The 23,625-nt window shown below is 41.6% G+C and overlaps 1 protein-coding gene across 2 annotated transcripts in view; it reads right to left on the bottom strand.

Moving 5' to 3' along the window:
* LOC139764065 (DNA polymerase nu-like) overlaps window positions 1-23,625 on the bottom strand; it is a 665,939-nt gene that overhangs the window by 500,250 nt on the left and 142,064 nt on the right. For both annotated transcript variants that reach the window (XM_071690520.1, XM_071690521.1), the window contains 2 exons: window positions 6,011-6,111; window positions 5,372-5,611 (listed from right to left, as the gene is read on the bottom strand). In XM_071690520.1, coding sequence (XP_071546621.1) covers window positions 5,413-5,611; window positions 6,011-6,111 — 300 coding nt within the window. In that variant the 3' untranslated portion in view covers window positions 5,372-5,412. Of the gene's footprint in view, window positions 1-5,371; window positions 5,612-6,010; window positions 6,112-23,625 lie in introns of those variants that run through there.

Below are 23,625 nucleotides of genomic sequence, written 5' to 3'. Positions count from 1 at the left end.
TATTTCTTCACAAGTCTCTTTTCCAAGCTCATCGACTCTCACCACTCTCTTCGCCCCAAATAATGTTTTCTCTTTTATGAAAACGTTTTAAAAATTTTCACCCTCACCTACATCCAAGTGTTTCTTTTACACACTTTTCAATTAACATGTAATCCAATAGGCGCCATAATCATCTCCTACTCACATACCTATACAAGTGTATATCGATCTATATATCTATATCTCTGACGCCTGTTGCCTTCTTGAACTCCCTCAAGGGGTTGGCCACGGCAGCAATGTCTACATATTAGCGAACTCCAGTGCCGTCTTATCCTTTTATGCCTCACCATTAACAGGCCACTGGCAGAGTTAAAGTCTTGCACCATGTTTGCAGCGTCTCCAACTTAATGTTCCTATTGACTACTTCAATAAACTTAATGCCCCAGCCAAATATTCCTAGCAACTACTTGTACTTAATGCTTCAACCTAAATGTTCCATCTACTAGTTCAGTCTATTGCTCCTTCCACTTTGCCAAAAGACAGGGCCGGCAAATAGCGCTCACCATATTAGAATCTACAATTATGAAGAATGAACTGTGTGAGTTAAGTGCTGTCGTGTTATGCGTGACAGGAAAGATTGTATGATGTAAACAGAATGCCGGTAGTCCACATGAAGGTGAGGCAGAAAGAAAAGACAGCAATACATGATTCAGAGGAGTGCAACTTGACAACCTTAATGATTGTCATGTGCTGTACACCAGGTGTTCCCAATCACGGGTCCTTCAGCACACAACTTTTTCTATCAATATCTCCCTCAATGGGGTGGCCGTGGCAACAGTCTCCATAACTAAACAACTCCTGTGCCGCTTCTTAGCCTTTAGTGCATCTAATTTTTCTTGTGCCGAACACTATGCACTAGCCCTACCTTAACACACCACAGGCAGGGAGCAAGTCTAGTGCAATGTTTGCAGAGGCTCCCACCTAACGTTCCTAATGACTACTTCTACCTAATGCTCCTACCTACTACTTCTACATAATGTTTCTACCTACTGCTCCTACCTAATACTTCTATCTACTGCTCCTACCATTTTGCCATAAGGTAGGGCTAGTGCATAGTGTTGGCCACATGAAAAACTAGAGTTACGAAGAATGAGCTGCGTGAGTTGAGTGTTGTCAAGTGTTATTTATGACGAGGAGAGATTGTATGCTTGTGGTAGGAATGCCAGTAATCCACATGCTAGTGAGGCAGAAAGAATAGACAATTACCTCTGTCAGATGAATGCAACGTGACAACCACTAATGTGCTGGCTCACTCAGCAATGTCACTAACCTTCCTGATACCCAGGTGAGCATTACTGGTGATATACCTCGCTGGTCGTTGGCTGCTACCAACTACTACCTATCAATCACACATCTCCACAAGAGGTTCATCATTTCCATTCATATTACTAAATAAACCATGCGCCCTAACTATATCTTTAACTGCCATATTACTTATATTCGCATCTAAATCACCCATCACTAATAACCAGTCTCATAAATCAAAACTGTTGTCACAGCCACTCAACTACGAAAAAACACTTGCCTCTCATGATCTTTCTTCTCATGACCTAGTGCATAAGCACTAATACTTATTCATCTCTTGCCATCCACTTCCAGGTTTACCTACATCAATCTAGGAATTTGCTTCCTCACACTCAATCACACATTCCCACAACTCCTGCTTCAGGAGGAGTTCTACTCCTTCCTTAGCTCTTGTTCTCTCACCAACCCGACGTTACTCATAAGACATTTCCAAGCCATTCTTCCCCTCTACCTTTGAGCTTTGTTTTAACTCGGAGACAGAACATCTATGTTTCTTTCCTCAAACATGATACCTATCACTCCTCTAACCCCATTTTGGTTATATCTACACACATTTAGACGCCCAGCCTGAGCCTTCGAAAAGGACGAACATTCCTGTCTGGCTCTTCCATCTGTTTCCTGTCTTAGAAATTGAAATACAAGCAGGGGGTTTCCAGCCAGACGCTCCTGTCACATTCAGTTGCATTTCACAACAAGCAAGGAATATATATATAGGGGAGAATAAAGGGGAGAAAGAGTACTTCCCACGTGTTCCCTGCGTGTCGTAGAAGGTGACTAAAGAGGGCTGAAAACCCCCAATCCTTGTATTTGAATTTCTAAAAGGAGAAACAGAAGGAGGAGTCAAGCAGGGAGTGCTCTTCTTCCTCGAAGGCTTAGATTGGGGTGTCTGAATGTGTATGGATGTAACCAAGATGAGGAAAAAGGAGAGATAGGTAGTATGTTTGAGGAAAGGAACCTGGGTGTTTTCGGCTATGAGTGAAGCAAAGCTCAAGGGTAAAGGGGAAAGACCTGTTTGGGAATGTCTTTGGAGTAAAGTCAGGGGATGGTGAGAGGACAAGAGCAAAGGAAGGAGTAGCACTCCTCCTGAAGCAGGAGATGTGAGAATATGTGATAGAGTGTAAAAAAGTAAACCTTAGATTGATATAGGTAAAACTGAAAGTGGATGGAGAGACATTGGTGATTATTGGTGCATATGCACCTGGTCATGAGAAGAAAGATCATGAGAGGCAAGTGTTTTGGGAGCAGCTGAGTGAGTGTGTTAGTAGCTTCGATGCACGAGACTAGGTTATGGTGATGGGTGATTTAAATGCAAAAGGTGAGTAATGTGGCAGTTGAGGGTATAATTGGTGCACATGGGGTGTTCAGTGTTGTAAATGGAAATGGTGAAGAGCTTGTGGATTTGTGTGCTGAAAAAAGGACTGGTGATTGGGAATACCTGGTTCAAAAAGAGATATATACACAAGTAGGAGAGATGGTCAAAGGGCGTTATTGGATTACGTGTTAATTGATAGGTACGTTAAAGAGAGACTTTTGGATGTAAATGTTCTGACAGAGGCAGCTGGAGGGATGTCTGGAAGAGAAGGTGAAGATTTGTAGAAAAGAAGAGAGAATGTTGGGGAGAAGAGAGTGGTGAGAGTAAGTGGGCTTGGAAAGGATACTTGTGTGAGGAAGTACCAGGAGAGAGTGAGTGTAGAATGGCAAAAGGTAAGAGCAAATGACGTGAGGGGAGTAGGGGAGGAATGGGATGTATTTAGGAAAGCAGTGATAGCTTGCGCACAAGATGCATGTGGCATGAGATAAGTGGGAGGTGGGCAGATTAGAAAAGGAAGTGAGTGGCGAGATGAAGACAGGTTATTAGTTTGCACGACTTTTGAAAGAAAGTAGTGCAAATGACTGGGAGATGTATAAAAGAAAGGGACAGGAGGTCAAGAGAAAGGTGTAAGTGGTCAAAAGAGAGGGCAAATGAGAATTGGAGTGAGAGAGCATCACTGAATTTTAGGGAGTATAAAAAGATGTTTTGGAAGGAGGTAAATAACATGCGTAAGACAGGAGAGCAAAGGGGAACATCGAAGAAGAGGGCAAAAGGGGAGGTAATAACGAGTAGTGATGAAGTAAGGAGGAGTATTTTGAATTCTTTTTTGAATATGTATGATGATAGAGTGGCAGATATAGGGTGTTTTCGTCGGGGTGGTGTGCGAAGTGAGAGGGGTCAGGGAGAATGCTTTGGTAAAGAGAAAAGAGGTAGTGAAATCTTTGTGGAAGATGAAAGCCGGCAAGGCGGCAGTTTTGGATGGTATTGCAGTGGAATTTATTAAAAGAAAAAAGAAAAGGGGGGGGGGGGGTGACTGTGTTGTTGACTGGTTCGTAAGGATATTCAATGTATGTATGGATCATGGTGAAGTGCCTGAGGATTGGTGATATGCATGCATAGTACCATTGTACAAGGGCAAAGTGGATAAAGGTGAGTACTCAAATTACAGAGGTAAAAGTTTGTTGAGTATTCCTGGGAAATCACATGGGAGGGTATTGATTGAGAGGGTAAAGGCATGTACAGAAGCATCAGATTGGGGAAGAGCAGAGTGGTTTCAAAAGTGGAAGAGGATGTGTCGATAAGATGTTTGCTTTGAAGAATGTGTGTGAGAAATACTTAGAAAAATAGATGGATTTGTATGTGGCATTTATGGATCTGGAGAAGGCATACGATAGGGTGGATAGGGATGCTCTGTGGAAGGTATTAAGAATATATGGTGTGGGAGGCAAGTTGTTAGAAGCAGTGAAAAGTTTTTATGGAGGATGTAAGGCATGTGTACGTGTAGGAAGAGAGGAAAGTGATTGGTTCTCAGTGAATGTAGGTTTGCGGCAGGGGTGAGTGATGGCTCCATGGCTATTCAATTTGTTTATGGATGGGGTGGTTAGGGAAGTGAATGCAAGAGTTTTGGGGAGAGGGGCAAATATGCAGTCTGTTGTGGATGAGAGGACTTGGGAAGTGAGTCAGTTGTTGTTCGCTGATGACACAGAGCTGGTGGCTGATTCGTGTGAGAAACTGCAGAAGCTGGTGACTGAGTTCGGTAAAGTGCGTGAAAGAAGAAAGCTGAGAGTAAATGTGAATATGAACAAGAGGTTCAGTAGGACTGAGAAACAAGATTATTGGGAGGAAAGTCTGACTGGAGAAAAACTGGAGGAAGTGAAGTGCTTTCGATATCTGGGAGAGGACTTTGCAGCGGATGGAACCATGAAAGCGGAAGTGCATCACAGGGTGGGGGTGGGGGGGTGGAAGGTTCTGGGAACGTTGAGGAATGTGTGGAAGGCGAGAAAGTTATCTCGGAGAGCAAAAATGGGTATGTTTGAAGGAACAGTGGTTCCTTCTAACAATGGTATATGGTTACGAGGCATAGGCTATAGATAGGGTTGTGCGAAGGAGGGTGGATATGTTGGAAATGAAATGTCTGAGTACAATATGTGGTAAGAGGTGGTTTGATCGAGTGAGTAATGAAAGGGTAAGCGGGATGTGAGATAATAAAAGAGTGTGGTTGAGTGAGCAGAAGAGGGTGTGTTGAAATGGTTTGGATACATGGAGAACGAGTGAGGAAAGATTGAGAAAGAGAATATATGTGTCAGAGGCGGAGGGAAGAAGGAGAAGCGGGAGACCAAACTGAAGGTGGAAGAATGGAGTGAAAAAGATTTTGAGCGATCGGGACCTGAACATACAGGAGGGTGAAAGGTGTGCAAGGAATAGAGTGGACTGGAATGAAGTGGCTGCTGCCACTGTATTGAAACAGGGCATGTGAAGCGTCTAGGGTAAACCATGGAAAGGTCTGTAGGGCCTGGATGTGGAAGGGGAGCTGTGGTTTCGGTGCATTACAAATGACAGCTAGGTACCAAGTGTGAACGAATGTGGCCTTTTTTGTCTATTCCTGGCGCTTCCTCACTGGAGAGTGGAGTATGGGAATGCTGTTTCATGTGTGGCGGGATGGCGACGGGAATGGATGAAGAGAAACATTAAAGAAGATCCTTCTATAGTACATACTTTGTGTATCCTGCGATAACAGATCAGTGTTGTGGGGAATTTCACTGACAAGGGCCTCCTGTGCAAGCAAGTTTGGTATGTGGTGCGATTCCATTCTCAAGATAATGTTGTGGAAGCAGCTGAGCAGGTGGTGCTGCATCTGGTCTCCACATGATTCTAAAAGCAAAGCCAGTGACCTGACCAACTCCTGGGTGTTGCATACTTCCTGACACTCTCTCTCTCAGCTGAGTGGAACCATCCCTGTAAGTTATAACAACACTAAAGAGTGATATTGTTTATAATCTAGTTTAAATGAATGTATTTCAAGCTCTTTTTATCTCAACAAAATTAAGAGACAAACATAACTATGAAGTATTTCTTCAGTTGCTATCATGATGAGAATATAAGTCGTATAGCACACTGCTATCCCAAATAATACTCCCACATCCCTTTAGGCCATTAATATCTGATAAAACATTTCTGAAAAAGAATAAATGAAAGATGCATACAAAAATGAAATGTCTATATGCATACAAATATGAAACCAATAAAAGTGATGTACAGGCTATTGGTAGATTGACATTTTGTTATAAAAACAAATAATAACTTATTGTGCTTCGTGATTTATCACCTCAGAAAAATATTTTTCTGTTTACTCACCTATAGAGAAGAGTGAAGCAAATCTCAGTCGCAGCAGTGATGTATTCTCGTATTGCAAAGAGGTTGGCATCACAACCAAGAACATGTTGTGGAAAACTGACCTACAAAAGGAATCAAGTCTCATACTATATTCAATGCATTTCGTAAACAGAATCTATTCTAATATTTTATCCTTAGCTCCAATTTCATTTACATGAAGTAGATCAAGTGGATCTCAGTTCACTCATATACATCCCTAACCTATGTCTAGAGCCATGAAGCCTTACAGTTCACCCCAATACATCCTTAAACTATGTCCAGGGCCACTAAGCCTATCAGTCTACACCTATACATCCATTACCTGTCAATTCACGTTTATACTCCTTTATACCCTAGACCTACTTCCAGGGTATTCACTCATTCACATCCTCAACCTATATCAAGGGCATTATAGTCAAACCATTCCCTCCTACAAATACTCAACCTACATTCTGAGCATTAAAACCTCTCAGTTCACTCCTACAAATCCTCAACCTACATCCAGGGCATTAAAGTTTACCAGTTTACTCTAGCATATCCTCAACCTACACCCAGGACAATATAGCCTACTACTTCGAAAACTCCTGTACATCCTTAACATACATCTGTTCACCTATTCACTCCCACACATCCACAAACTACATGCAGAGCATTAAAGCCTACCAGTGTGCTCCAACATATCTTCAAGGACTACCAGTTCAATTATGCAAATCCTCAATGTAACTCAGGGCATTAATCCCACCAATTCAATCCTACAGATTCTCAAGCTACATACACGGATATCAAAGCCCATCACTCCACCGCTACACGTTCTCATCCAACATTTAGGGGCATTAAATCCTATTAGTTCAATGATGCACATCCTCTACCTACATCTTGAGATATCAAAGCTGCACATCTTCAACCATATTCAGGAACATTAAAGCCTGCCAGTTCAGTGCTGCACTTCCTTAACCTACATCCAGATGTCTACTTCCTTAACCTACATCCAATTCTCTCCTACACATCCTCAACCTACACACGGGAACTCAAAACCATCCACTTTACTCATACAAAACCTCAACTACGACTAGGCTTTAAAACCTACAAGTTCACTTCTGTACATCTAGGGCATTGAAGCCTATGGTTCACTCCTGCTCTTCCCCAACCTTCACTTAGGGCATTAAAGGATACTAGTTCACTTCTGCACATCCTCAACCTACATCCATGACATTAAAGCCAACTAGTTCACTCCTGCAGATCCTCAGAGTACAACCAGGACATGAAAGTCTACTAGTCTACTCCTGCACATCCTTAGCCTACATCCAGGACATTATAGTCTAGTAATTCACTCCTACACATCCTCAACCTACACCATGGGAATGAAAGACTACTAGTTAATTCCTAAACATCTTCATCCCACAGCTAGGGTCATACAGCCACTCTGTTTACATCCTAATTCTATGCCTAGAGCCATAATGCTTATCAATTCATTCCTGTACAACTTTTTAACCAACATGCAAGGGGTGAGTCACGTGAACAAAGACTTTCGTTCACTTTTTTACATCCTCAATCTACATACCGAGCCACAAAGCCTCTTAGCTCAGTCCTCTACATCCTAAATATATGTCATGGGGGCGAAACAGGTGCATAATATTTCTCAGTTCATACCTTTAAACCAGTGTTTTTCAACCAGGGTGGCACACTCTTTTTATTACCACACATCTCTCTTACCCTTTCATTGCTTACTCGATCAAACTATCGCAACATATATTGTCCTCAAACATATCTTTCCCAACACATCCAAACTCCTCCGTACAATCCTATATATAGCCTATTCCTCGCAACCATACAACATTGTTGGAACCACTATTCCTTTAAACATACCCAATATTTACTCTCCGAGATAACGTTCTCTCGTTCCACATATTCTTCAACGCTCCCAGAACCTTCGACTCTTCCCCCACACTACGACTCACTTCCACTTCCATGGTTTCATCCGCTGCTACGTCCACTCCCAGATATCTAAAACACTCCACTTCCTCCAATTTTTCTCCATTCAAACTTAAATCCCAACTAATTTGTTCCTCAACTCTGCTGAACCTAATAAACTTGCTCCTATTCACATTTACACTCAACTTACGTAATTCTTTCACACACTTCACCAAACTCATTCACCAAATTATGCAGATTCTCACTCGAATCGGCCACCAGCTCTGCATTATCAGCGAACAACAACTTACTCACTTCCCAAGCCCTCTCATCCAAAACAGACTGCATACTTGCCCCTCTCTTCAAAACAAGTGCATTTACCTGCCTAACAACCCCATCCACAAATAAATTTACAACAATTGGGACATCTCACTGTTGTATATATATTCTATTATATATTTATTATACTTAGTCGCTGTCTCGCGCGTTAGCGAGGTAGCGCAAGAAAGAATGGCCTAACCCACCCACATATACATGTGTATACATAAACGCCAACACACGCACATATACATACCTACACATTTCAACGCATACATACAAATGCATACACAGACATATACATATATACACATATACAAACTCATACTTGCTACCTTCATCCATTCCCGTCGCCATCCCGCCACATATGAAATAGCACCCCCCCCCCCCCCCCCCCCCCCCCCCCCCCCCGTGCGCGCGCGAAGTAGCTCTAGGAAAAGACGACAAAGGCCACATTCGTTCACACACAGTCTCTAGCTGTCATGTGCACTGCACAAAAACCACAACTTCCTCTCCACATCTAAGCCCCACAAAACATTCCATGGTTTACTCCAGACGCTTCATATGCCCTTTTTCAATCCACTGACAGCACGTCGACCCCGGTATACTACATCGTTCCAATTCACTCTATTCTTTGAACGTCTTTCACCCTCCTGTATAGTGAGGCCCCGACCACACAATCTTTTACATTACATCCTTCTACCTCCAATTTGGTCTCTCACTTCTCTTATTTCCTCTATCTCTGACACATATATCCTCTTTGTCAATCTTTCCTCGGTCATTCTCTCCATGTGACCAAACTATTTCAACACACCTTCTTCTGCTCTCTCAACCACACTCTTTTTATTACCACACATCTTTCTTACACTTTCATTACTCACTCGATCAAACGACCTCACACCAATTATTGTTCTCACACATTTCATTTCCAACACATCCACCCTCCTCCACACACCCCTATGCCTCGCAACCATATAACATTGTTGGAATCACTATTCCTTCAAACATACCCATTTTTGCTCTCCGAGATAACGTTCTCGCCTTCCACACATTCTTCATCGCTCCCAGAACTTTCGCCCCTTCCCCCACCCTATGACTCATTTCCACTTCCATGGTTCCATTCGCTACTAAATCCACTCCCAGATATCTAAAACACTTCATTTCCTCCAGCTTTTCTCCATTCAAACATACCCTCCAATCAACTAGTTCCTCAAATCTAATGAACCTAAAAACCATGCTCTTATTCACATTTACTCTCAGCTTTCTTCTTTCACACACTTTAACAAACTTAGTCTCCAGTTTCTGCAGTTTCTCAACCGAACTGATTCACTTCCCAAGCCCTCTCATGCACAACAGACCGCATACTTGCCCCTCTCTCCAAAACTATTGCATTCACTTCCCTGACATCTCCATCCATAAACACATCAAACAACCATGGAGACATCAAGCATCCCTGAAGCAAATCGATATTCAATAGGAACCAATCACTTTCCTCTCTTCCTACTGTTTCTAGAAACTTACCTCCCACACCATATACATTTAATACCTTCCACAAAGTATGTGATAGAGTGTAGGAAAGTAAACTCTAGATTCATACGGGTAAAACTGAAAGTGGACGGAGAGAAATGGGTGATTATTGGTGACTAGGCACCTGGTCATGAGAAGAAAAATCATGTGCGGCAAATGTTTTGGGAGCAGCTGAGTGAGAGTGTTAGCACCTTTGAAGCACGAGACCGGGTTACTGTGATGGATGATTTGAATGCAAAGGTGAGTAATGTAGCAGTCGAGTGTATATTTGGTGAACATGGGGTGTTCAGTGTTGCAAATGGAAATGGTGAGGAGCTTGTAGATTTGAGTGCTAAAAACGACTGGTGATTGGGAATACCTAGTTTGAAAAGAGAGATACACTTAAGTATACGTATGAATGTAAAAGAGATGGCCAGAGAGCATTATTGGATTACGTGTTAATTGATAGGCCCGTGAAAAGAGACTTTTGGATATTAACGTGCTGAGAGGAGCAACTGGAGGGATGTCTGATCATTATCTTGTAGAGCTTTTCAGAAAAGAAGAGAGAATGTTGGGGTAAAGAGAGTGGTGAGAGTACGTGAGCTTCGAAAGGATACTTGTGTGAGGAAGTACCAGGAGATAGTGAGTACATAATGGAAAAAGTTGAGAGCAAATGAGGTAAGGGGAATGGAGGAGGAATGGGATGTATTTAGGGAAGCAGTGATGGCTTGTGCAAAAGATGCTTGTGGCATGAGAAAGGTGGGAGGTAGGCAGACTAGAAAGGGTTGTGAGTGGTGGGAGGAAGTAAAATTGTTAGTGAAAGAGTACAGAGAGGCGTTTGGGCGATTTTTGCAAGGAAGTAGCAAAAATGACAGGGAGATGTATGAAAGAAAGAGACAGGTTAAGAGAAAGGTGCAACAGATGAAAAAAAAAGGCAAATGAGAGCTAGGGTGAGAGAGTATCATTAAATTTTGGGAGAATAAAAAGATGTATTGGAAGGAGGTAAATAAAGAGCGTAAGACAAAAGAAATGGGAACATCGTTGAAGGGGGATAATAGGGAGGTAATATCAAGCAGTGGTGAAGTGAGGAGTTAGTATTTTGATGGTTTGTTGAATGTGTTTGATGATAGACAGGCAGATATAGGGTGTTTTGATCGAGGTGGTAAGCGAAGTGTGAGGGTCAGGGAGAAGGGTTTGGTAAACAGAAAAGAAGTAGTAAAAGCATTGCGGGAGATGAAAGCCGGCAAGGCGGCTTGTTTGGATGATATTGCAGTGGAATTTATTAGAAAAGGGGGTAGCTGTGTTGTTGACCGGTTGGTAAGGATATTCAATGCACGTATGGTTCATGGCGAAATGCCTGAGGATTGGCGGAATGCATGCATAGTACCACTGTACAAAAGCAAAGGGAATAAGGGTGTTCAAATAAGAGTGTTCAAATTACAGAGGTATAGGTTTGTTGAGTATTCCTGGGATATTATAAGGGAGGGTATTGATTGAGAGGGTGAAGTCAGGTACAGAGCATCAAACTAGGGAAAAGAAGTGTGGTTTCAGAAGTGGTAGAGGAGGTGTGGATCAGGTGTGTGCGTTGAAGGATGTATGTGAGAAATACCTATAAAAAGAGATGGACCTGGAGAAGGTTCGATATATATATATATATATATATATATATATATATGGGAGCGGGGGGCTGGAAATCCTCCCCTCTCGCTTTTTATTAATTTTCCAAAAGAAGGAACAGAGATGGGGGCCAAGTGAGAATATTCCCTCAAAGGCCCAGTCCTCTGTTCTTAATGCTACCTCGCTAACAAGGTAAATGGCGAATAGTATGGAAAAAAAAAAAAAAAAATATATATATATATATATATATATATATATATATATATATATATATATATATATATATATATATATATATATATATATATATATCGTGTTCGTTTCTTTGCCCAGCTACAGAGTCTAGTCAAATCTGGCACTCAGGAAATTTCATTCAGTCAACGTCAGGCTCAGAGTGGGGTGCCTAAATGTGTGTGGATGTAACCAAGATGTGAAGACCCTTACTGGAAAAACAATCACTCTTGAAGTAGAACCTTCAGACACAATTGAAAATGTGAAGGAAAATAGTGAAATTGGAGAAAAATGTAGCTTAGACACTGAAGCTTATTGATACAGTGGTTAAATTGATGAGAACTGCTATTGACGTTTGTGTAAATAAATTATACATTTCCTTTTTTCCATAGCCAGAGGTTGACCCATTATGTGACATTCTTTTTTTTCATTCATTTCAAGCTAGAAGTTTCAGTTTTCTAAATTGTTTCTTACATTTCTCATATGTATATATATGTATGTGTGTGTGTGTGTATATGTGCGTATGTATGTGTATGTGTGTGTATGTGTATATGTATATATATATGTATATTATCCCTGGGGATAGGGGTGAAAGAATACTTCCCACGTATTCCTCGCGTGTCGTAGAAAGCGACTAGAGGGGACGGGAGCGGGGGGCCAGAAATCCTCCCCTCCTTGTATTAACTTTCTAAAATGGGAAACAGAAGAAGGAGTCGCGCGGGGAGTGCTCATCCTCCTCGAAGGCTCAGAGTGGGGTGCCTAAATGTGTGTGGATGTAACCAAGATGTGAAAAAAGAGAGATAGGTAGTATGTTTGAGGAAAGGAACCTGGATGTTTTGGCTCTGAGTGAAACGAAGCTCAAGGGTAAAGGGGAAGAGTGGTTTGGGAATGTCTGGGAAGTAAAGTCAGGGATTAGTGAGAGGACAAGAGCAAGGGAAGGAGTAGCAATACTCCTGAAACAGGAGTTGTGGGAGTATGTGATAGAGTGTAAGAAAGTAAATTCTCGATTAATATGGGTAAAACTGAAAGTTGATGGAGAGAGGTGGGTGATTATTGGTGCATATGCACCTGGGCATGAGAAGAAAGATCAAGAGAGGCAAGTGTTTTGGGAGCAGCTGAATGAGTGTGTTAGTGGTTTTGATGCACGAGACCGGGTCATAGTGATGGGTGATTTGAATGCAAAGGTGAGTAATGTGGCAGTTGAGGGAATAATTGGTATACATGGGGTGTTCAGTGTTGTAAATGGAAATGGTGAAGAGCTTGTAGATTATGTGCTGAAAAAGGACTGATGATTGGGAATACCTGGTTTCAAAAGCGAGATATACATAAGTATACTTATGTAAGTAGGAGAGATGGCCAGAGAGCGTTATTGGATTACGTGTTAATTGACAGGCGTGCGAAAGAGAGACTTTTGGATGTTAATGTGCTGAGAGGTGCAACTGGAGGGATGTCTGATCATTATCTTGTGGAGGCTAAGCTGAAGATTTGTATGGGTTTTCAGAAAAGAAGAGTGAATGTTGGGGTGAAGAGGGTGGTGAGAGTAAGTGAGTTTGAGAAGGAGACCTGTGTGAGGAAGTACCAGGAGAGACTGAGTACAGAATGGAAAAAGGTGAGAACAATGGAAGTAAGGGGAGTGGGGGAGGAATGGGATGTATTTAGGGAATCAGTGATGGATTGCGCAAAAGATGCTTGTGGCATGAGAAGAGTGGGAGGTGGGTTGATTAGAAAGGGTAGTGAGTGGTGGGATGAAGAAGTAAGAGTATTAGTGAAAGAGAAGAGAGAGGCATTTGGACGATTTTTGCTGGGAAAAAATGCAATTGAGTGGGAGATGTATAAAAGAAAGAGACAGGAGGTCAAGAGAAAGGTGCAAGAGGTGAAAAAAAGGGCAAATGAGAGTTGGGGTGAGAGAGTATCATTAAATTTTAGGGAGAATAAAAAGATGTTCTGGAAGGAGGTAAATAAAGTGCGTAAAACAAGGGAGCAAATGGGAACTTCGGTGAAGGGCGCAAGTGGGGAGGTGATAACAAGTACTGGTGATGTGAGAAGGAGATGGAGTGAGTATTTTGAAGGTTTGTTGAATGTGTTTGATGATAGAGTGGCAGATATAGGGTGTTTTGGTCGAGGTGGTGTGCAAAGTGAGAGGGTTAGGGAAAATGATTTGGTAAACAGAGAAGAGGTAGTGAAAGCTTTGCGGAAGATGAAAGCCGGCAAAGCAGCAGGTTTGGATGGTATTGCAGTGGAATTTATTAAAAAAGGGGGTGACTGTATTGTTCAATGGTTGGTAAGGTTATTTAATGTATGTATGACTCATGGTGAGGTGCTTGAGGATTGGCGGAATGCGTGCATAGTGCCATTGTACAAAGGCAAAGGGGATAAGAGTGAGTGCTCAAATTACAGAGGTATAAGTTTGTTGAGTATTCCTGGTAAATTATATGGGAGAGTATTGATTGAGAGGGTGAAGGCATGTACAGAGCATCAGATTGGGGAAGAGCAGTGTGGTTTCAGAAGTGGTAGAGGATGTGTGGATCAGGTGTTTGCTTTGAAGAATGTATGTGAGAAATACTTAGAAAAGCAAATGGATTTGTATGTAGCATTTATGGATCTGGAGAAGGCATACGATAGAGTTGATAGAGATGCTCTGTGGAAGGTATTAAGAATATATGGTGTGGGAGGAAAGTTGTTAGAAGCAGTGAAAAGTTTTTATCGAGGATGTAATGCATGTGTAAGTGTAGAAAGAGAGGAAAGTGATTGGTTCTCAGTGAATGTAGGTTTGCGGCAGGGGTGTGTGATGTCTCCATGGTTGTTTAATTTGTTTATGGATGGGGTTGTTAGGGAGGTGAATGCAAGAGTTTTGGAAAGAGGGGCAAGTATGAAGTCTGTTGGGGATGAGAGAGCTTGGGAAGTGAGTCAGTTGTTGTTCGCTGATGATACAGCGCTGGTGGCTGATTCATGTGAGAAACTGCAGAAGCTGGTGACTGAGTTTGGAAAAGTGTGTGGAAGAAGAAAGTTAAGAGTAAATGTGAATAAGAGCAAGGTTATTAGGTACAGTAGGGTTGAGGGTCAAGTCAATTGGGAGGTGAGTTTGAATGGAGAAAAACTGGAGGAAGTGAAGTGTTTTAGATATCTGGGAGTGGATCTGGCAGCGGATGGAACCATGGAAGCGGAAGTGGATCATAGGGTGGGGGAGGGGGCGAAAATCCTGGGAGCCTGGAAGAATGTGTGGAAGTCGAGAACATTATCTCGGAAAGCAAAAATGGGTATGTTTGAAGGAATAGTGGTTCCAACAATGTTGTATGGTTGCGAGGCGTGGGCTATGGATAGAGTTGTGCGCAGGAGGATGGATGTGCTGGAAATGAGATGTTTGAGGACAATGTGTGGTGTGAGGTGGTTTGATCGAGTGAGTAACGTAAGGGTAAGAGAGATGTGTGGAAATAAAAAGAGCATGGTTGAGAGAGCAGAAGAGGGTGTTTTGAAGTGGTTTGGGCACATGCAGAGGATGAGTGAGGAAAGATTGACCAAGAGGATATATGTGTCGGAGGTGGAGGGAACAAGGAGAAGAGGGAGACCAAATTGGAGGTGGAAAGATGGAGTGAAAAAGATTTTGTGTGATCGGGGCCTGAACATGCAGGAGGGTGAAAGGAGGGCAAGGAATAGAGTGAATTGGAGCGATGTGGTATACCGGGGTTGACGTGCTGTCGGTGGATTGAAGCAGGGCATGTGAAGCGTCTGGGGTAAACCATGGAAAGCTGTGTAGGTATGTATATTTGCGTATGTGGACGTATGTATATAGATGTGTATGGGGGGGGGGGGCCATTTCTTTCGTCTGTTTCCTTGCGCTACCTCGCAAACGCGGGAGACAGCGACAAAGTATAAAAAAAAAAAAAAATATATATATATATATATATATTTCTTTCTTTCAAACTATTCGCCATTTCCCCGCATTAGCAAGGTAGCGTTAAGAACAGAGGACTGGGCCTTTGAGGGAATAACCTCACCTGGCCCCCTTCTCTGTTCCTTCTTTTGGAAAATTAAAAAAAAAAAAAAAAAAAAATATATATATATATATATATATATATATATATATATATATATATATATATATATATATATATATATATATATATATGGGGATAGGGGATGAAGAATACTTCCCACGTATTCCCTGCGTGTCGTAGAAGGCGACTAAAAGGGGAGGGAGCAGGAGGCTGGAAATCCTCCCCTCTCATTTTTTTTTTCTTTTTTTTTAATTTTCCAAAAGAAGGAACAGAGGGGGGCCAGGTGAGGATATTCCACAAAGGCCCAGTCCTCTGTTCTTAATGCTACCTCGCTAATGCGGGAAATGGCGGATAGTTTAAAAGAAAGAAGAAAGATATATATATATATATATATATATATATATATATATATATATATATATATATATATATATATATATATTGGAAAAGATCAAAATTTTGCGCGTGATCAAGTATATTCCTATGATTCCACGGGGAAAATTAAACATGATAAGTTCCCAAGTGCACTTTCGTGTAATAATCACATCATCAGGGGAGACACAAGAGAGAAATATGACAATCAGTTGATATACAACGAAAAGACGTAGCTAGGACGCCATATGGTAAACATGGCGACAATCGCATGTTTACCATGTGGCGTCCTAGCTACGTCTCTTCGTTGTATATCAACTGACTGTTATATTACTCTCTTCTGTCTCCCATGATGATGTGATTATTACACGAAACTGCTCTTGGGAACTTATCGTGTTTCATTTTCCCCGTGAACTCATAGGAATATATATATATATATATATATATATATATATATATATATATATATATATATATATATATATATATATATATATATATATAAATATATATATATATATATATATATATATATATATATATATATATATATATATATATATATATAAATATATATATATATATATATATATACATATATATATATATATATAAATATATATATATATATATATATATATATATATATATATATATATATATATATATATATTTTTTTTTTTTTTTTTTTTTTTTTTTATACTTTGTCGCTGTCTCCCGCGTCTGCGAGGTAGCGCAAGGAAACAGACGAAAGAAATGGCCCAACCCTCCCCATACACATGTACATACACACGTCCACACACGCAAATATACATACCTACACAGCTTTCCATGGTTTACCCCGGACGCTTCACATGCCTTGATTCAATCCACTGACAGCACGTCAACCCCTGTATACCACATCGCTCCAATTCACTCTATTCCTTGCCCTCCTTTCACCCTCCTGCATGTTCAGGCCCCGATCACACAAAATCCTTTTCACTCCATCTCTCCACCTCCAATTTGGTCTCCCTCTTCTCCTCGTTCCCTCCACCTCCGACACATATATCCTCTTGGTCAATCTTTCCTCACTCATTCTCTCCATGTGCCCAAACCATTTCAAAACACCCTCTTCTGCTCTCTCAACCACGCTCTTTTTATTTCCACACATCTCTCTTACCCTTACGTTACTTACTCGATCAAACCACCTCACACCACACATTGTCCTCAAACATCTCATTTCCAGCACATCCATCCTCCTGCGCACAACTCTATCCATAGCCCACGCCTCGCAACCATACAACATTGTTGGAACTACTATTCCTTCAAACATACCCATTTTTGCTTTCCGGGATAATGTTCTCGACTTCCACACATTCTTCAAGGCTCCCAAAATTTTCGCCCCCTCCCCCACCCTATGATCTACTTCCGCTCCCATGGTTCCATCCGCTGACAGATCCACTCCCAGATATCTAAAACACTTCACTTCCTCCAGTTTTTCTCCATTCAAACTCACCTCCCAACTGACTTGACCCTCAACCCTACTGTACCTAATAACCTTGCTCTTATTCACATTTACTCTTAACTTTCTTCTTCCACACACTTTACCAAACTCCGTCACCAACTTCTGCAGTTTCTCACATGAATCCGCCACCAGCACTGTATCATCAGCGAACAACAACTGACTCACTTCCCAAGCTCTCTCATCCCTAACAGACCTCATACTTGCCCCTCTTTCCAAGACTCTTGCATTTACCTCCCTAACAACCCCATCCATAAACAAATTAAACAACCATGGAGACATCACACACCCCTGCCGCAAACCTACATTCACTGAGAACCAATCACTTTCCTCTCTTCCTACACGTACACATGCCTTACATCCTCGATAAAAACTTTTCACTGCTTCTAACAACTTGCCTCCCACACCATATATTCTTAATACCTTCCACAGAGCATCTCTATCAACTCTATCATATGCCTTCTCCAGATCCATAAATGCTACATACAAATCCATTTGCTTTTCTAAGTATTTCTCACATACATTCTTCAAAGCAAACACCTGATCCACACATCCTCTCCCACTTCTGAAACCACACTGCTCTTCCCCAATCTGATGCTCTGTACATGCCTTCACCCTCTCAATCAATACCCTCCCATATAATTTACCAGGAATACTCAACAAACTTATACCTCTGTAATTTGAGCACTCACTCTTATCCCCTTTGCCTTTGTACAATGGCACTATGCACGCATTCCGCCAATCCTCAGGCACCTCACCATGAGTCATACATACATTAAATAACCTTACCAACCAGTCAACAATACAGTCACCCCCTTTTTTAATAAATTCCACTGCAATACCATCCAAACCTGCTGCCTTGCCGGCTTTCATCTTCCGCAAACTTTTACTACCTCTTCTCTGTTTACCAAATCATTTTCCCTAACCCTCTCACTTTGCACACCACCTCGACCCAAACACCCTATATCTGCCACTCTGTCATCAGACACATTCAACAAACCTTCAAGATACTCATTCCATCTCCTTCTCACATCACCACTACTTGTTATCACCTCCCCATTTACGCCCTTCACTGAAGTTCCCATTTGCTCCCTTGTCTTACGCACCCTATTTACCTCCTTCCAGAACATCTTTTTATTCTCCCTAAAATTTACTGATAGTGATGGATTGCGCAAAAGATGCTTGTGGCATGAGAAGAGTGGGAGGTGGGCTGTTTAGAAAGGGTAGTGAGTGGTGGGATGAAGAAGTAAGAGTATTAGTGAAAGAGAAGAGAGAGGCATTTGGACGATTTTTGCAGGGAAAAAATGCAATTGAGTGGGAGAAGTATAAAAGAAAGAGACAGGAGGTCAAGAGAAAGGTGCAAGAGGTGAAAAAAAGGGCAAATATATATATATATAGTATTTATATATTGTACTTTGTCACTGTCCCGCGTTAGCGAGGTAGCGCAAGGAAACAGACGATAGAAATGGCCCTACACACCCATATACGCATGAATATACATACACAAACACACCACATATATATACCTATACATTTCAACATATATATATATATATATATATATATATATATATATATATATATATATATATATATATATATATATATATATTCATACTTTTTTTTTTATACTATTCGCCATTTCCCGCGATAGCGAGGTAGCGTTAAGAACAGAGGACTGGGCCTTTGAGGGAATGTCCTCAACTGGCCCTCTTCTCTGTTCCTTCTTTTGGGAAAAAAAAAAAAAAAAAAACGAGAGGGGAGGATTTCCAGCCCCCCGCTCCCTTCCCTTTTAGTCGCCTTCTACGACATGCCGGGAATACGTGGGAAGTATTCTTTCTCCCCTATCCCCAGGGATAATAATAATTTTTTTTTTTTTCCTTTGTCGCTGTCTCCCGCGTTTGCGAGGCAGCGCAAGGAAACAGACGAAAGAAATGGCCCAACCCACCCCCATACACATGTATATACATACGTCCACACACGCAAATATACATACCTACACAGCTTTCCATGGTTTACCCCAGACGCTTCACATGCCTTGATTCAATCCACTGACAGCACGTCAACCCCGGTATACCACATCGCTCCAATTAACTCTATTCCTTGCCCTCCTTTCACCCTCCTGCATGTTCAGGCCCCGATCACTCAAAATCTTTTTCACTCCATCTTTCAACCTTCAATTTGGTCTCCCACTTCTCCTCGTTCCCTCCACCTCCGACACATATATCCTCTTGGTCAATCTTTCCTCACTCATTCTCTCCATATGACCAAACCATTTCAAAACACCCTCTTCTGCTCTCTCAACCACGCTCTTTTTATTTCCACATATCTCTCTTACCCTTACGTTACTTACTCGATCAAACCACCTCACACCACACATTGTCCTCAAACATCTCATTTCCAGCACATCCATCCTCCTGCGCACAACTCTCTCCATAGCCCACGCCTCGCAACCATACAACATTGTTGGAACCACTATTCCTTCAAACATACCCATTTTTGCTTTCCGAGATAATGTTCTCGACTTCCACACATTCTTCAAGGCTCCCAGGATTTTCGCCCCCTCCCCCACTCTATGATCCACTTCCGCTTCCATGGTTCCATCCGCTGCCAGATCCACTCCCAGATATCTAAAACACTTTACTTCCTCCAGTTTTTCTCCATTCAAACTTACCTCCCAATTGACTTGACCCTCAACCCTACTGTACCTACTTACCTTGCTCTTATTCACATTTACTCTTAACTTTCTTCTTTCACACACTTTACCAAACTCAGTCACCAGCTTCTGCAGTTTCTCACATGAATCAGCCACCAGCGCTGTATCATCAGCGAACAACAACTGACTCACTTCCCAAGCCCCCTTCTCTGTTCCTTCTTTTGGAAAATTAAAAAAAAAATGAGAGGGGAGGATTTCCAGCCCCTCCCCTTTCAGTCGCCTTCCACGACACGCAGGGAGTACGTGGGAAGTATTCTTTCTCCCCTATCCCCAGGGGTAATATATATATATATATATATATATATATATATATATATATATATATATATATATATATATATATATATATATATATATTTTTTTTTTTTTTTTTTTTGCTTTGTCGCTGTCTCCCGCGTTTGCGAGGTAGCGCAAAGGAAATAGACGAAAGAAATTGCCCAACCCACCCCCATACACATGTATATACATACGCTCAAACACGCAAATATACATACCTACACAGCATTCCATAGTTTACCTCAGACGCTTCACATGCCCTGATTCAATCCACTGACAGCACGTCAACCCCAGTATAACACATCGATCCAATTCACTCTATTCCTTGCCCTCCTTTCACCCTCCTGCATGTTCAGGCCCCGATCACACAAAATCTTTTTCACTCCATCTTTCCACCTCCAATTTGGTCTCCCACTTCTCCTCGTTCCCTCCACCTACGACACATATATCCTCTTGGTCAATCTTTCCTCACTCATTCTCTCCATGTGACCAAACCATTTCAAAACTCCCTCTTCTGCTCTCTCAACCACGCTCTTTTTATTTCCACACATCTCTCTTACCCTTACGTTACTTACTCGATCAAACCACCTCACACCACACATTGTCCTCAAACATCTCATTTCCAGCACATCCATCCTCCTGCGCACAACTCTATCGCAACCATACAACATTGTTGGAACAACTATTCCTTCAAACATACCCATTTTTGCTTTACGAGATAATGTTCTCGACTTCCTAACATTCTTCAAGGCTCCCAGGATTTTCGCCCCCTCCCCCACCCTATGATCCACTTCCGCTTCCATGGTTCCATCCGCTGCCAGATCCACTCCCAGATATCTAAAACACTTTACTTCCTCCAGTTTTTCTCCATTCAAACTTACCTCCCAATTGATTTGACCCTCAACCCTACTGTACCTAATTACCTTGCTCTTATTCACATTTACTCTTAACTTTCTTCTTTCACACACTTTACCAAACTCAGTCACCAGCTTCTGCAGTTTTTCACATGAATCAGCCACCAGCGCTGTATCATCAGCGAACAACAACTGACTCACTTCCCAAGCTCTCTCATCCCTAACAGACTTCATACTTGCCCCTCTTTCCAAAACTATTGCATTCACCTCCCTAACAACCCCATCCATAAACAAATTAAACAACCATGGAGACATCACACACCCCTGCCGCATATGCATATATATATATATATATATATATGTATATATATATTTTATATTTATTTATTATACTTTGTCGCTGTCTCCCGCGTTTGCGAGGTAGCGCAAGGAAACAGACGAAAGAAATGGCCCAACCCACCCCCATACACATGTATATACATACGTCCACACACGCAAATATACATACCTACACAGCTTTCCATGGCTTACCCCAGACGCTTCACATGCCTTGATTCAATCCACTGACAGTACGTCAACCCCGGTATACCACCTCCCTCCAATTCACTCTATTCCTTGCCCTCCTTTCACCCTCCTGCATGTTCAGGCCCCGATCACACAAAATCTTTTTCACTCCATCTTTCCACCTCCAATTTGGTCTCCCTCTTCTCCTTGTTCCCTCCACCTCCGACACATATATCCTCTTGGTCAATCTTTCCTCACTCATCCTCTCCATTTGCCCAAACCACTTCAAAAAACCCTCTTCTGCTCTCTCAACCACGCTCTTTTTATTTCCACACATCTCTCTCACCCTTACGTTACTCACTCGATCAAACCACCTCACACCAAAGATTGTCCTCAAACATCTCATTTCCAGCACATCCATCCTCCTGCGCACAACTCTATCCATAGCCCACGCCTCGCAACCATACAACATTGTTGGAACCACTATTCCTTCAAACATACCCATTTTTGCTTTCCGAGATAATGTTCTCGACTTCCACACATTCTTCAAGGCCCCCAGAATTTTCGCCCCATCCCCCACCCTATGATCCACTTCCGCTTCCATGGTTCCATCCGCTGCCAGATCCACTCCCAGATATCTAAAACACTTCACTTAGTCCAGTTTTTCTCCAATCAAACTCACCTCCCAATTGACTTGACCCTCAACCCTTACTGTACCTAATAACCTTGCTCTTATTCACATTTACTCTTAACTTTCTTCTTCCACACACTTTACCAAACTCAGTCACCAGCTTCTGCAGTTTCTCACATGAATCAGCCACCAGCGCTGTATCATATATATATATATATATATATATATATATATATATTTCAAACTATTCGCCATTTCCCGCGTTAGCGAGGTAGCGTTAAGAACAGAGGACTGGGCCATTGAGGGAATATCCTCACCTGGCCCCCTTCTCTGTTCCTTTTTTTGGAAAATTAAAAAAAAATTGAGAGGGGAGGATTTCCAGCCCCTCCCCTTTCAGTCGCCTTCCACGACACGCAGGGAGTACGTGGGAAGTATTCTTTCTCCCCTATCCCCAGGGGTAATATATATATATATATATATATATATATATATATATATATATATATATATATATATATATATATATATATATATATATATATATATATATATATATATATTCCCTGGGGATAGGGGAGAAAGAATACTTCCCACGTATTCCCTGCGTGTCGTAGAAGGCGACTAAAAGGGGAGGGAGCGGGGGGCTGGAAATCCTCTCCTCACGTTTTTTTTTAATTTTCCAAAAGAAGGAACAGAGAATTGGGCCATGTGAGGGTATTCCCTCAAAGGCCCAGTCCTCTGTTCTTAACGCTACCTCGCTAATGCGGGAAATGGCGAATAGTTTGAAAGAAAGATATATATATATATATATGTACATATATACATATATATATATATATATATATATATATATATATATATATATATATATATATATATATATCCCTGGGGATAGGGGATGAAGAATACTTCCCACGTATTCCCTGCGTGTCGTAAAAGGCGACTAAAAGGGAAGGGAGCGGGAGGCTGGAAATCCTCCCCTCTCGTTTTTTTTTTTTTTTTTTTTTTTTTTTTTTTTTTTTTTCTAAAAGAAGGAACAGAGGGGGGCCAGATGAGGATATTCCACTAAGGCCCAGTCCTCTGTTCTTAACGCTACCTCGCTAATGCGGGAAATGGTGGATAGTTTAAAAGAAAGAAAGAAAGAATATATATATATATATATATA

Source organism: Panulirus ornatus, chromosome 48 (assembly GCF_036320965.1).
Source record: "Panulirus ornatus isolate Po-2019 chromosome 48, ASM3632096v1, whole genome shotgun sequence".
NCBI lineage: Eukaryota > Metazoa > Arthropoda > Malacostraca > Decapoda > Palinuridae > Panulirus > Panulirus ornatus.
This window is presented reverse-complemented; position numbering and strand designations above follow the sequence as displayed.